The sequence below is a fragment of the Artemia franciscana genome, chromosome 11 (genome assembly GCF_032884065.1).
Source record: "Artemia franciscana chromosome 11, ASM3288406v1, whole genome shotgun sequence".
Classification (NCBI taxonomy): Eukaryota; Metazoa; Arthropoda; class Branchiopoda; order Anostraca; family Artemiidae; genus Artemia; species Artemia franciscana.
The window spans coordinates 30,379,612-30,395,511 of record NC_088873.1 but is presented as its reverse complement, the minus strand read 5'-3'; the positions used below and the strand labels follow the sequence as shown (position 1 = coordinate 30,395,511).

At 34.9% G+C, this 15,900-nt stretch overlaps 1 protein-coding gene across 1 annotated transcript in view; it reads left to right on the top strand.

Moving 5' to 3' along the window:
* LOC136033080 (cell division cycle protein 27 homolog) overlaps positions 1–15,900 on the top strand; it is a 67,005-nt gene that overhangs the window by 29,480 nt on the left and 21,625 nt on the right. Inside the window, exons 8-12 of the mRNA XM_065713680.1 lie at positions 1,952–2,095; positions 6,582–6,819; positions 8,799–9,091; positions 10,812–11,053; positions 12,884–13,001. Coding sequence (XP_065569752.1) covers positions 1,952–2,095; positions 6,582–6,819; positions 8,799–9,091; positions 10,812–11,053; positions 12,884–13,001 — 1,035 coding nt within the window. The remainder of the gene's footprint in view (positions 1–1,951; positions 2,096–6,581; positions 6,820–8,798; positions 9,092–10,811; positions 11,054–12,883; positions 13,002–15,900) is intronic.

The window sequence follows — 15,900 nt, the reverse complement described above, 5'->3', positions numbered from 1 at the left end:
GGGATTGAGGTAGATAAATGTTATCAGATGTACCTCCTAAACTTTATAAGTTCTGTCATTGCTAAAGAAATTGGAGCTTATCCTTTGCTCCTTTCTAAGTGGTGACGTTAGAAAGTTAGCCTACGGCAAAAAAAAATCAATTTTGAACTAAGACAGATAAAAATTATTCTTTTCGACGGCAATCGATAACTCTTGATGAGCTGATCAAAGTATATGTCATCCATTTTTTGGTACAAAAATTCCTTCATGAGATATACTAGTTTGAAAGTTTCAAGGGGTTGAAAACTTCAGTAGTAGGGTACACACTGAAACCAAAAATAGGCCGATACCAATTGTGAGACATGTAGGGGACTTGTAAGGAAAGGTCGGCTGTTAGCTCATAATCATCTTTGGCAGTGAGGGGTTTGCAAATTTTGCTATTTGGTGTACTTATTATTTGTTTCCAGTGTATTTGATGGTAAGACCGAGTTGGTTCCAGTGGTAAGACATGTAGGGGACTTGTAAGTAATAATCGTCTGTTAGGCTACAATCATCTTTAGTGAAGAGGGGTTTGTAACTTTTGCTAGTTGGTGTAGCCTACCCATACTCACTCTAACCTAGAATTAAGTGTTTACGCAACGGGTACAAACGATAACGTAAAACAACGAGGCAGTTTCGTAATAATTAATAGAGTGTCATCTATGGTATTTTGGTCCTGAAAAGCTACGGATAGCTTTATAACACCAACTAGATCATATAAGATACTGTTTCAAGTTTTCATCTGTCACGATGTCTGCGATTGATAAGGATAACGTTCAACTGGCTGCAAAGTCAATTTAGTCCCTTCTTTCGGTATTATCGATAGCTCGTTATGAGCTGATAAAAAATATGTCATAGTAGTTTCTTTATAATTAATAGTGTCATTTATGGTATTTTGATCCTGAAAAGTTACAGATAGCTTTATAATACCAATTGGATTATATAACATATTGTTCCAAGCCTTCATCTATCATGATGGCTACGATCGAAAAGGATAAAGTTCAACTGGCTGCAAAGTCAATTTAGTCCCTTCTTTCGATATTCTTTTGTTATTGTTTTTTTCAACGCTGAGGAATAGCCTTTGATTATGTGATTACTGATTGCGTTCTTCTTTGAACATAACGTTTTAAAAGCTTCGATAGGCTGAAAACTTCAGCGTTTAACCGATAGCAAAGAAACAAAACCAAAGTGTTGCTCTCGCAACACTTTATTCGGCAAAGCCGGACAAAGGTTGCCGCAACACTTCACGTTGCTGAGGCAACTTAGGTCTAATTTCTGTTCGTTTTGGGTTTCATTTATCTATCGATGCTGACTTGTGGTAGTTTTACGCTTCGTAGATTATTTGATTTTATTTTTGCTCGTTTTTGGTTTAATGGAGTTCTTTACTTTTCGTTGAAAAACTTATTGTGTGGAAAAGTTTTTTTTTTTAAGTAATCTTAGAAAAGAGGCAAACTGTACAGCGGAAAAAGACTTGCTCTATGGAATAAAATAATGAACAAAATTATCTTTGGGGTGAAAGCAAAGTAGGTTTTGTTTGATTTTTTTTTCTCTGCAGTTCATAAACTCTTAGCTATTTTCGTTCGTTTAAAGTTTGACCAGTTATATGACTATTTCTGCTCGTTTTAAGCCTTAATATAACTGTTCTCTATTAATTAATGCTTACCACATCAACGACAATAATGCTGTAGGTCGTAGTTTCCTTTATTGATCGTGTCAGCCATCTATTTAGCATAATAAAATCAATAAGGTAGACTGTTGTAATATTTTGCAAATACCATTTTAACTTATGAGACATTGCATTTCAAATAATGTATTGCTCATTGTTTGGCTGTTATACCTACAAAATTATAGTCTATCTATCGCTTAACGTAATTGGCCTAAGTGTGGTCCAAACACCAAAGCCGTTGTGTTTACTTTATTTTGTATTTTACAGGTTTCATTGAGGAGTAGATTGGGAGGACCATTCAGTCAATCTGGAAACGTAAACAATACTCCCAGTTTATCTCCATCTCCACCACCTTACCCAACGGCTGTCAGACGGAGCACTCGTCTTGGTTCAAGTACTTCCTCTGTAAAGGTTAGTATATATTAGACTGTCGTGAATTAATGATCCAGTCATAATTAGTCTTCCTACCCTAGACGTTTTGATTGGATTCTTTTTAAGAGATTGTACATGTGTCGTTAATAGATAAGCGGAACTTATCACAACCTTAATCAATATCACAAAAAAATCAGTAAAAGAGTGTATAAATTTATTTGTAATCATCAACATTTTAACCTCAAAAATTGGAAGTATAAAGAAATTAAAAAGGCCACAGTTTGTTGTCAAAATACAAGATCTTTTTTGGTTCATTTTATTGCAGCTTTCATAGTGTTGGCAAAAGCCTCAACTAAATTACGCTATCTCTTACAACACAGGGAAAAAACGAAAAAAAAAGCATCAGTAGTGACATAAAACAAAGAAAAAAATTGCTGAAGCGATTCATTCTGCATCTTATTGGCTTGAACTTGTTCGGCTGTCGAGTATTGGCTCAAAAAAAAGCCTTGAACCTTAGATTGTCAGTTTAATTGACATGTACTGATATTTATTCCTTAAAGTTATGATAATTTTTTATTTATGAAAGTAAAAAAAAAGAAAACACTAGAATCTGTTTTTCTTTTAGTCAAGCGCAAATTTTGTTCTGGTTTTGAGAAGGCAGGGGGGCTATCAGCCCTACTCATTTAATTTCTGCTCGTTTTGAGTTTGATTCTGCTATTTATTGTAATTTCTGTCCGTTTTGAGTTTTATTTATTTATTGATAGTGGTTTGCGGCAATTTTACGCTTGGAAGATTCTTTGACTTTACTTCTAGTCATTTTTGGCTAAATAGAGCTCTTTACTTTTCTTTGAAAACCTTGTTTTGTGGAAAAAATTTTTAAATTAATTTCTTTTCGTTTTTTATTGACATATTTTTTTTGAAAAAAAAATTGTATCTTTTCAGTTTTTTTCTATGAGAATCCATAGTTAGGGTTGATATTTGTATGTTGAAGAAACTTTTTCTGCAATTTTTAGTCCAAATAACACTTAACATCATTCCCAAAAGATTCGATCTATGCTCTGAAAACCTGGTACACTTACACTCTTTTACTCCGGAAATTATGTCTTTGAGGATGACCCCCCCCCCCACAGCCCTCAGAATAAGGGCTGTAAGTTATGCCCTGGGGACATCGAGTTTTCATAGAAAGGTGGTCGTATGAACTTCGTAAGTGGCACATTGGATTGGTTATCAGAAGTTCTAGTACTCTTTTTAAGATTTAAAGTAGTCAGAGGGTGAATACCCCCCCCCCCCCAACACCTTGTATTTTCTCGAAATGTATTGGATAGAAATTTTGAGATAGCCATTTATTGTAGTAGAGACTTCAAAAAAGGATCATTCGATTGGAAGTTGAAAGGGCCTTTTTAATAGTCAAAAGTGATTGGAGGGCAACAAGTTCCTCCCCCCCACGCTCATCAATTCGCAAGACACATCTAACCAAAATTTTGAAATAGCCATTTTGTTCAACGTAGTCGAAAGGTTTGGAAATTATGTCTTTGAGGACGACACCCCCATCATAGTCCTCAGCGCAAGAGTTATAAGCTATACCTCGAGGGCATATAAGGTTCTTATGGAGAGGGTGGTCGTATAAACTCCGGAGGGGGCTCATTCGATTGGAAATCGAATGTTCTATTTCTCTTTTTAAGAGTCAAAATGATTGGGGGCAGCCGCACCCCCCCCCCCCCCCCGTTGTATTTTCCACAAATGTATCCGGTAAAAATTTGAGATAGCTATTTTTTCAAAAAGAATCTATAGATCATATAATAAGGCCTTTAGGGTGAAGAGAATCCCCCAGAATCTGGGGTAAGGGTTGTAAGCTATGCTCCTGGGGCATATAAGGATTTTCGAAATAGGTGTTCGTGTGAACTTTAAAGAGGCTCATTTGATTTGAAATGTATAGTTCTAGTGCCCTTTTAAGAGTCAAACATGATGGAGAGCAACTAGCCCTCTCCTTGAAATCTTTTTTTACCAAAACACATATCAGTTGATATTGTGAGATACCCATTTTATTACCAATAGTCCGAAAATCATTTAAAAATGTCTTTAGGGTGGACGCAATCCCCTAGAGCCTATGGGCAAGGGTTGTAATTATGCCCGGGGCATGTAAGGTTTTTATGGAACGGACAGTCGTATAAACTTTGTATCGGTTGGAGCTTATTTAATCAGAATTCGGAAGTTATAGTGCCGTTTTTAAGACTGAAAAGTGAAATGGAGGCAATCAGGCTCCCCACCAAGTCTTTCAGATCCCAAAGAATCTCTGATCAAAATTTTTAGAGAGCTATTTTGTTCAATATGTTGAAAGATCCAGTAATTATGTCTATGGGGATGTCAACCTCCCCACAGTCCTCAAGGCAAGAGCTGTAAGTTAGGCAATTCGTTCATTGTTTACACGTAGTATATGTTTTTGAGAAAGCTATGCATATTCGAATTTCACTTTTCAAGAAGACGATGGTATTCAGGTGAGCCTTTCAAAGAATGTTGAAAGGAGTATTGAACTAAATCAAAACCCGTTATGTGTATACGGATTGTCAAAAGGGTGCACATATAATTTCAGTACTTTTTGAATTCAACATTCGAATAGCAACCCATACTATGGATTCTTATAGAAACAAACTGAAAAGATGTAAAATCTTATTTTTCTCCCATGAAAGAGACTATGTTGATAAATAACGAACAGAAATTATTTTAAAAATTTTTCCGCAAAACAAGTTTTCAAAGAAAAGTAAGAGCTCTGTTAAGCCAAAAATGAGCAGAAATATAGTCAAATAGTCTTCCAAGCGTAAAACTACCACAAATCGTTATCAATAAATAAATGAAACTCAAAACGAACAGAAATTACAATAAATAGCCGAGTCAAACTCAAAACAAGCAAAAATTAACTTAAGTGGGGCTGATTACCCCCCAAGCCTTCTCAAGACCAGAACAGAATTTACGCTTTACTGAAAACAAAATACGTTTTAATGTTTCCACTTTTTTTTATTTTCATAAATAAAAAATTATTAAAAATTTAAGGAATAAATATCGGTATATATCAGTTAGAATGACAATCCACGGTCATTCGTTTTCTGTTTTTGTTTTTTTCAGTAAAGCGCAGATTATGTTCTTGTCTTCAAAAGGCATGGGGGCATTCTGTCCTACTCAGGTTAATTTTTGCTCGTTTTGAGTTTCACTAGTCTATTTATTGTAGTTTCGGTTCGTTTTAACATCGTTGATTTATTGATAGTGATTTGTGGTAGTTTTGTGGAAGACTATTGCATTTTCCTCTCATTAACTGAAGTGGTTACTTTTGTATGTTTCCAATTTGTGTATCTTCATAGTTTATAGTGGTACAGTGTTACATGGTTACAAAAGGACTATATATGAGGGGGGAGGAAGAGGGGTGAACCATGGGCCTGAAGCCTCGAAAGAGGCTTTAGACCCATGTTTTTTTTTTAAATTATGTTTTTTTAAATAAGTGCGAAACATCAATCTTGAGTGTTGATATAAAATAGGCTATTTCATTGTAGGAGTATTTGTTCGTAAAATAAAGGATCACATTGGTTCGGGAACCTGAATAAAGGTGGTGGAACGGATGGAGAAAATCCACCAGGAGCAGTAGTTCCAATGACTCACCTCCCTGAAAGACCTAATTACCATCCATTAAATCATTTTTTTTTACTTCAGACCCTTCTCTTTTAAAATAAAAAGGAATGACGTATTTTTGTTCAAGAGTTACTTTCATTTTTGAAGGACTATTATGTACGAAGTAAACTTTTGATTATAGAGCAGTGGGCTGAGGGGGTTTTAGCTCCCCTAAAGCTTAGGACGAAGAAAATGATAGTATAGCTAATTAGCATATATGATATGCTAAGACCTTAGCGTAATAAGTGAAGGGCTTAGGGGGTGGCTAACCCCTTAGGTGTAGGATAATTTTTGATTGCCTCAAAATTTAGCTTTGCGCTTAAATTTGATTTGAAATTAATTTGTCTCTTACAAATTAATAGAGACAGACTATTGTTTCATTTTCTAATTTTCTTTCGTTTCTACCGTTCTATAATCCGAGTTGTTTACTTTCATTTTCGAGGGACTGTTATGTACGAATTAAACTTTTGCTGAAAGAGCAGTTGGCTGAGGTGGTGTTAGCTCCCCTTAAATTTAGGACAAAGAAAATGATAGTATAGCTAACTGGCATTTATGGTATGTTAAGACCTTAGCATAGTGAGTGAAAGGAATAGGGGGTTGGCAAACCCCTTAGGTGTAGGATAATTTTTTATTGCCTGAAGATTTGAAATCAAGTTGTCTTTTATATATTAATAGAGGACAACTATTGTTTTTTTTCTGATTTTCTCTCGTTCCATATTACATTATATCATTTTTATTTATTTATGTATTTTTATTATATTATATTATATTCCGTATTATATTATACTATAATGGTTATTATATAATTCAGTCTGGTACCGCTACCTCCTTTTTGTAGTCGGATCCTCATAAACTAATGTTTTTGCAGGAAAATAGTAAGGCTCCTCCAAGTAAATCTCGTACTGCTGTACATAGATCCCCTCTTCGTAAATCTCGATCCTCACGTATATCCAAAATGGACACTTTGAATGAAAGAAACAAAATAGAAATTCATGAGAAAAGCTTCAGAAATGAAATCCTAATGGAGGAAAAGCCTGAGACGCCGGCTTCACTATCTCAACAGGAACTGCTGAAAGAAGCTGTGATAATTCAAAAGAAGACAGCAGGTAGGTTAAGAACAGTTATAGCGCTTCAAGTTTTAATCTATTCATTACCGCTACCAATCTCTTGTTGCTGTTTTGTTGCATTTTCTTGTATCTCTCCCAACCTGTCCTTTTTTGTCTGCTTTTATTTTCTTCTGGTATTTAACATTTTTAGTTCCTTAAAACTGTAGTAGTTACTTATAAATGGTTTTCAAAAATAAGCCAATAGATGCTTTAAAAAAAATTAATGAAAAGTGATGTTTTGCAGGCAAATGTGGAGTTCCAACTTGGTTAGCATTCTAAATGCATATCGGGAATGTCTTTTATTACTGACGACAATTGAATGGTCTCCAAACTTTCTAAATTATGCAATCTCTTCTTTTTCTCCGACTTGCTAGTTTTGCTTGTCTAAAAAGAAAACATATTTTAAATAGCATTTATTTCTTTTAAAGATTGCGAATTATTTATTGCTTCTGTTGCATCCAATTCAAAATATTGCCTCAGTGAAATAAAGGAAATTGATTCAAAAATTACCAATTGATGTTTTAGAAGTTTCAGTTAGGCACTACTTTTCTTTATATTGAATACAATGAAACTAAACAGACAAATAGTGACAAGAAAGTGTCGGTCTATTACAGCAAAACTAAATTAAAAGTGACAAATGTATTTATCCTATTAAATTGTTTGTTTATTTCCTGCTTTCTTTTTATAGTGAAAACACTCATAAAAAAATAGTGCAAATGACACCCAAGTGTTTAGGGGGGTTAACTGGGCAGTAACACGCATATCTAGGTAATTTCTGCTCGTTGAAATTTTGTCTATTTGTCATACCTTTTTTGCGTTTTAGGTTTTATTCAGTTTAAATTTGATTTGAGTGTGGGTTTCAGTTTCTCTTCATTTTAGGTTTTATCTGTTCATTCGTACTAATATTTGTTAATTTTATGTTTCATGTATTGTGTGACCATTTCTAATCCTTTTAATTTACACTTTCACCCTTTACTTCTTTTTAAACACTTTGTACAAAAAATTTAATTTTTTAGTTAATAACAGCCGCATACTTCATGGCCATAGTCCCTGTGCTTCGTCAGGAAGACTTATGGTACTATACTTTATATCGCCTAGTCATGCGAAAAAACTCCCTATTTTCCGATGAAAAAAACTAGTTTCAGGACTTGTTCTGGGACAATAAGAGTCGTTTTAACGACTGAACAAAATAGTCACAAAAACCTGTATGGACATAGAAATTGACGCTTTGCATGTCAGAAATTAATTTTTTTTTGTTTTTTTTTTACAATTCTGGCCTTTTAATTAGTATAGGCATCTTCTTAGCAGTAAGAAATTGGTAAAAAAAAGTAATAAACTACTTTCATGCATAGCACTGCAGAGTTAAACGCACTTATCTGGCATAATATATAGGCCTAAAATTGGGACCTTCTTTAAGCTCTTCTGTCTGCTGAATCAACTGCCTGTTCATGATCTCAGGATTAAGTAAATTCAAAAATATTAATCTAAGCATGAAAATTTGTCAGCATATCATCCCCCTATTCTAAAAACCATTTTTGCACAAACAACGTTGTGCTTCCCTTAAAACTTCATCTATAGAATATCCTAGTCTAATAGGTATTATATTGCTACAAAAAAGAGGTTTTCTACTAAAAAAAAAGATTTTATATTAGTCAACTTGCTCAAAAGGTAGGGGTTTTCCTTTCATATTTTTGAAGTGAATTTGGGCTTTGCAAGAAATTAGATTAAGGGACCGATAGATTTACTCTAAGAAACTCTTTTCTAAATTATCTAAGGGTAAATGGGAAAATTGAAAGTAAGTGGGACCAATTTTCATGTTGTCTACACGTTATGCAAAACAGTAAGTGTTTGCTCTACTTGTGTTTTTTCTGTCGTGACTCGTTGCTCCGATTTAAACCGAGATCTAGATTGGTTTTGTTTTTTTTTACTCGTCCAAAACACCAAATTATGCTTTTGTACAGATCATTTTATTATTTTAGAAGGACTTATGACACTTCTGAGATCAATTGGCAAGGCGTACCTGGAACTAGCCCATTACAATTGTGAAAAAGCCATGGATTTATTTGAACAGCTACCAGCACATCAAAGAATGACGCCCTGGGTCCTAGCCAGCATGGGAAAAGCCTATTTTGAGATGGGAAAGTATAAAGAAGCTGCTATGTTTTTCTCCATTGCGAAAGAAAAAGACATTGCGTCAACATATATGATGGAGTATTATAGCTCTGCACTTTGGCAACTTGGAAAAAACGTTGAACTCTCCGATCTCGCGCAGGTTAGAACTTAGTAAATTTAAATAGATATTACAAGTATAAGTAGTTCAGAAGCTAAGTAGGGATAAATCATCGTTAAAACAAAATGCCAGAGTGAATTTCAAACAAACGAGCCACTGAAACTGATCAAGTATATGTGTTTAAAGAAAACCTAAGGAAGAAATGAGAATAAAACTGGATACAATCTAGTAAAGAAGGTAATGGCCTAATGGAAATTAAAATTTTTAAATTAAAATTTGGGAAAATATGAGGAATGGAAAATATTGTAGAATACTTCTGAGTAAAATAAAGTAGCGGTCATTGCCATAAGTTGCATGCTTAAATTCTGCAGAAGGGGTAAAAAATTTGCCTAAATCTAAGAAGAGGTGGAAAAATCAAGGGGGGGGGGCTGGCCAGGATAAAATATTTTCTAGTAAATTTGTCTTGTTTGCAAACACTTGTTGTTGGGTTTTCAGACGAAAAAGTCGTAAATTGCCTAAAATCTAATTTTATTAGGATTAGATTAGGATTAGAATAAACCCTTTAAATATATATACACATATTTCCACCACCACCGCCCTTCCATTGGATTACTTCAATGCGAATAGCATTTTTATATTTTTCTTCCCCTAAATGAAGGAAAACGACCAGAAATAATAGGAAAAAACTACTCTTTTTCTATTTGAGCAGTGAAATTCTGATTAAACGTAAAATAACAAGAGTTAGGACGTGCAGAGCCTACCCAAGGCACTGAGTAGGCTCTAGCCTCTAAGAATTTTTTTTCTCCCTCTCTTAAATTGCGCACTTTACAGAAAACACGTAGAATCTGCATTCATACTACAATATATACCACAGCACAAGTATATACAAACAATAGCTAGTCCTATACTCTTCATTAAAGGTTTTTGAAACACATATGAAACCACAGAAGCTAAACCAATCCTCATGACACCACCTTCGTGCACGCGCAAGGACAAATGTTTAGCGCATTGCGACGAGAAACTATTGCTCTGATGATCTAGGAACTTTCCAAACTGCGCTCTCTTAATGTGTGTCATGTTTGGAGAAACTTTTTGCTTCTCTTCATAAAAAAAGTTGTCAAACAATTCTGCTGTCTTTAGTATTTAGTTCATAATTTTGCACAGCTTTGTTCTCAGAAGGCTACGTAAAAAAGGCAAATTCAAACATTTTATCCCAAAAAGTAAAGTGAAACCTTACTACATGGCACTTTACTTTTTTCAGACACATACGAGGTGATTTGTTTCGACGGAAGACACTAGTTAAAATTAAAATACTAAAAAATAGTCGAATTTTATAGGAAATATTAAAATATAAGGAAAATCGCAAAAATCTTGACGCCTCGGGTGAAGAGATTACGAGCCAAAAGCTCCTTGTTTACGTGTCTGGCCATGCTTTTCCTAATCTAATTCCATCTTTTAATCTTCAAGGCCAGAGTTATGAAAACTTGAAGCACATTGTCCAGTAAAGCGTGTAATTCATGACCTACATTATGCCTTGAGTATTTTTTAGGCGTTTTGTTTTGAATTTCGTTTTTTTACTACAAAAAAAGTATTTTTCTCTATAATAATTAGTAAAATAGGGTACTTAAGTTTTGTTGGAAGGCGAAATATGAGAAAAAATATCTTTACCATCTATTCCAGTTGTAAGCATAATAACTTTTCTCTTTAATTGTTAGTCCAGTGTTTACTCACCAGTCATTTGTACTATTGATTGTACTTTTAGAGTATGCTTGAAAACTGCCGTCTTTCGCCGTCTTCGTGGTGTGCATCAGGAAATTGCTTAGCCTTGGAAAGAGATCACGAAAGTGCAATCAAAATGTTCCAGCGAGCCATTCAGCTCGATGAGAGGTTCAGTTATGCCTACACTTTACTTGGCCTTGAGTATATGGCAATAGATGACTTGGAAAAAGCACAGGATGCATATAACAGAGCAACCGCCTTGAATCCAAGAGATTATAGAGCATGGTATGGGTCACTAAGTTTATATTCCGTTTCTTGTCCATTTTCTTTCAATGTTCGTCTGTATTAAACCAAATGCAATATTAGTTGAAGTTGTAGCGAAATAATTTACTTCAGTCTGATTTGAGTTTTATTCCACAAGTTTTTTACTGTTTAATAAAGTAGAATTGAGAGAAAGAGTCAAACTTTTGCGTAAAGAGCGGGGTGTTGAGAAGGGAACAGCCCATTTCCTACACGAAGTAATTTCTGTTCGTTTTAAGTTTTAAAGTCGGTCCTTACTTTCAGTTAAAAAAAACTACTTTTTTTATATTTAATATACCAATAAAACTACAGCGTGGCATGGGATCTTACGCTTCTTTGAGGACCTCAAGACCACGCAAAACAAACCAGTGTGAGTATTATCCCCTCTTTGGAATTCCCGACGAGATCTTAGGAAAAGTATATTTACTAAATAATACTGGCTATAAGTATTTCGTACTTTATATAATTGGTTAGCTTACGAACTTCCAGATATTCATAAATATGAAAACAACCACGTGATGCTATTACTTGAATATAATGATAGATATATACTTAGCTAGCCAAAGAACGTGTTGAAAGACAAGCATGAAATAAGAAACAAACATGGTGTACACTCTTTGTTAAGACTTCTCTCTCTTCTTAACAAAGAGTGTATCATTGAAAGGTTACTGGATCATCTGAAAGGTTTTTTTTTTAAGTCTGAAGGCAAGCAAGCATTGCATACAGTTAAAGATATCGTGTACAGTCGTAGCTTCCATTAAAAAGGGGGTGAGGGGGCTTATAGGTATGTGTTTGGGAGAAGGGGCAAAATATTGTTTCTCTCTCTCTCTATACTCTAATTCTCTCTCTAATTATAAGAGAGTATAGAGAGAGAAGAGTGTACATTCTTTGCTAAGAAGAGAGAGAAGTCTTAACAAAGAGTATTCTCGTTTGTTTCTTATTTCATGCTTGTCTTTCGACACGTTCTTTGGCTAGCTTAGCATATATCTATAATTATTTACTATCTTCGGATTTTTTTCTCCCCTCAGGGATGTTTTTAAAGTGAATCTTGGTATTTCCATTACTTCTTAGTGGATGCCCTCCAAGTGAGCTATATAAAACACTTCAACATTTAATGGCTTAAATGGATGTTATAATAGGTTGTCGATAACGACAATAGCAATATTTTTAAATAATGGTTTTATAAAATTGTAAATCAGCATATACCATATAAATTCTTAAAATCATTATTCAGTGCATTTCGGAGTTTATAACCTCCATAAGCTATGGAAGAGCTAGATGAGTTTGACTCCAGTTAGGAAGTATCGTTTTGACTATATAAAGTTCGAAAATGTAAAAGAATGGACTTCGTCTACAAAATCTCTTATATTCAAGCATAATGGTATCAGAAATCAAAAGAAATAGCTTGATTGAATTTCACATGAGATATTATATTTGTCAATTATATTTTATTGACAATATTTGTCAATTATATTTGTGGATTTGTGCGCTGGATTCAGGACCCTTTGTCTGAGAGGGTGAGGGTTCGAATCCTAGAGTACCCAATTATTTAGTTTGGGACGGCGGTCAGTGGTGTGACCATAAGTTTAGCCAGGGTCGACCCAGCTCTAAATGGGTGCCTGGAGAAATCTGGGGAAGGTAAACAGGAAGGGTGTGCGAAAGCACAGTATGGTTTGCTTCCAACCCCCATTTCACTTCCTGGCTGAAGGGCCAAGAAACGGAGATCAGCACCGCCGGTAGGGACTGTAAAGTCTAATGCCGTATTTTTTTTACCTTTTTTTAATAATTTTTGTTGGTAAAATTCTCTTTTTTTAGGTACGGGCTTGGAACGTTAAACTATAAAGCCGAAAAATATGGCAGCGCTGAAATATGTTTTAAACAAGCACTTAGCATAAATGGATCAAATCCGATTGTAGCATGTAATTTAGCTGTGGTAAGTACACTATGTATTGGTTACGGCTGTAATAGGGCTGTCAAAATAATTGCTATTAAAATAGTGAAACTTATTTTTGTTAAGAGCTGAATGTCACCTAAAGTTGCACGAGGAAAATGCCAAAAAAATATGATTTCAATTTTGTGAAGGGATAGCGAGGAACAGAAGGAAGAAAATAACGACATTTATTCTCAATTTAGGAAGAAAGTCACTTTGAACGTCATGGGAAGCACATCCATGCGTAATCGATTCTAAATTATTGGAGCAGTATACGGATAAATTGTGTTTAGAAAAATAAATGAATCATCATTACATAAGTTCGTTGTTCAAATGAAAAAGATTAGTTAGAATAAAACCCGTCAAAATAATCAAATAATTATCTTTGGTCAAATTGGAAATGGCACTTTTTTTCTCGCAGTTAGGGTAGGTAAAACCTAAGTCAAATCCCTCGGGCTGATTATATTGACAATTAGTTTGGTGGAATACTAGATAGAAAATCAAAATTTAAAATTTCTTAGCTTCGATGAAAGGTAGTTTCAGTAAATACACTATTTAAAAAGTATGTTATGAATATGATTGCTCTAACACGATTTAATAAATGGGCCTTGTCTGCCCTCTTCCTAAAGTAATTTTGCAAATACGCCTCCATAGCCAGATTTAAAGGAGAATAAAATTTTACAGAAAAGGAAGTTATATGTTTTTCTTTTAATAGTCTTCCATTCTATCTCAGTGATGAACACCTGTTCCAATATTTGCAGAAATTCCCGCAAATTTCACCTGAAACACCATTAGCAAGAAATGCTGCCTCATATGTGCTTCCACTTGACTTGTGCTAGGTCGTTTTTTTGTTCCATCTTTTTTAAGACGAATAGGTTTCAAACCACTAAAGACGTAATCCTTTAGATTAGTTTCATAATGGAAAACACCTCATTGTGAATGATCTTGTTAATATTTCAGTGAAAGCAAAAGAACAAGTATTGAATTTAAAATTACAAAAGTAATAATTTGAATTTTTATGTTTGTCATTCCTTCACGGCAAATGATTTATTGTTTTTATTATATATAAAAAAAAATACTTGTGTACCGCTCTAAAACCCAATAGGTCAAATCCATAAAGCAAACAAAAAAATAACATGGCGGGCTTAGATTATTATATGGCTGGTTATAAGCATCATGTGGGGAAAATGCTGTTCGTGTATTTTTTTTTAGGCATTGAAAATATATTCAAGCACGTTTTAGAGCGGACTTAGTCCAATTGTTATCCAAAAATGTTAAAGGTTTTTTTTTGTTGGGGGGGGCATACCAATACTAATTTTTAGGAAATTTCCGTGCGAGTATACAAACTTCAGATTTAACGCCAAAACTGAATTAACGGATTAACGCCAAAACTGAAAATACTTGAAAATATTTCTATAAATTTGGCTTTAATACCAATTCAATGAAATTAATATGACTATCTTATTCGATGTGCTATTTATAATCAAGCTAATGGCCCAAAATAGGAATTTTGGCCTAAGACTTAGAAATCAAAATTATTTCTTAAATTTGTCTGAATATTGGTCTTTAAGCTCATTAGATTAGAACAAGATTTTTAAGCTCACCTGGAGCTGTGATTTTTCAGCATCAGTTATTAAAGGGATATTTTGACCGATCTAGTTTTATTTCTGGTAATCAGGGACAGGTCTTTAACAGATCTCGCCACTGGCGCTTCTTAGGTCTTTGGAAGGTATTAAGCTCGCCTGCAGGATTGGAATTTTAGACATAAATTCTCCAGTTATGCGAGTTTCTGTCCATATCCCTGGCTTTTTGATATTGAGGCCATCAGACTATACCATATGTCTTAGATCCTTCTCTGCCTCCAGAGGCACTTATGGCATCCAAGAAGAGTCGCCATTCATATCTGGTTTCTACAGCCGCTCAAACATCCTCATTTTGGTGGGAGCGAGGCATTGACATTGTGAGGTCGGCTCGGTAGCTGAGTCCCAGGTTGCTTTTGGGGCGCCCTCTGTTTTTGTTACCGCTTGGCTGCCACTGGAGGACGACCTTTGGTAGTTGGGTTTCGGACATGCAAATCACATGCCCTAGGTATCTCTACTTCCGATATTTAATGATTTCGATTATCAATGGCTGAGATATCTTTTCCCTTGTACTAGCGTTCTTTAATTTTGAGGTCAAGTGGATATTTATAATGCGTCTTAAACCATGTTTGCGAACAGGAGAAGTTTATTTTAAAGTTTCTGGTCTAAATGATAGGTTTTGGAACAGTGGCAATGGGTCAAGATGACGTTGCTGTTGAAAAGCCTCAGATTGAGTAGGAGAGAAAACTCCTGACTGTGCCAGAATCAAGACAGTTTCCTGAAAGGTGCATTTGCCTTGCCGATCCTGAGCTTGACTTCTTGCTGATACGACTCTGTATAGTGGGTTGCGCTTCCTAAACACTTAGTCCATCACTTGCTCTATCGTCTAGTTTTCGCATCGTATGTCAATCTAAGATTCACTTTTCGCCACTCATTTTCTTTTTTTGGCCTTTAACTTAGGCCGAAAGGTTCGACAGCGTGTCTTATCAGGCTGAAATCTTAATAGACATTTTGCTCCCAGAACTCTAGGAGACCACTATCCTCTGCAAGTTCAACATCTGCAAGTCTCTTGCTATTCAACTGAAATTCATGACCATCGCAGGTACAGAGAATATATTTAATGGGCAGGATAAATTACAGCGACGATAGTACACAACCTATCTTCACCCCTATTATAATGCGGAAGTATCTGTTGTTCCCATCATTTGTCGTCATACAGCATTCTGAGTCCTTGCATAAGGCATCAATGATTTGGACCACTTGATCGCGAATGCCGTAATATCGATAGACCTCTGAAAGCATTTTTTGTGAAAACTAAGTAG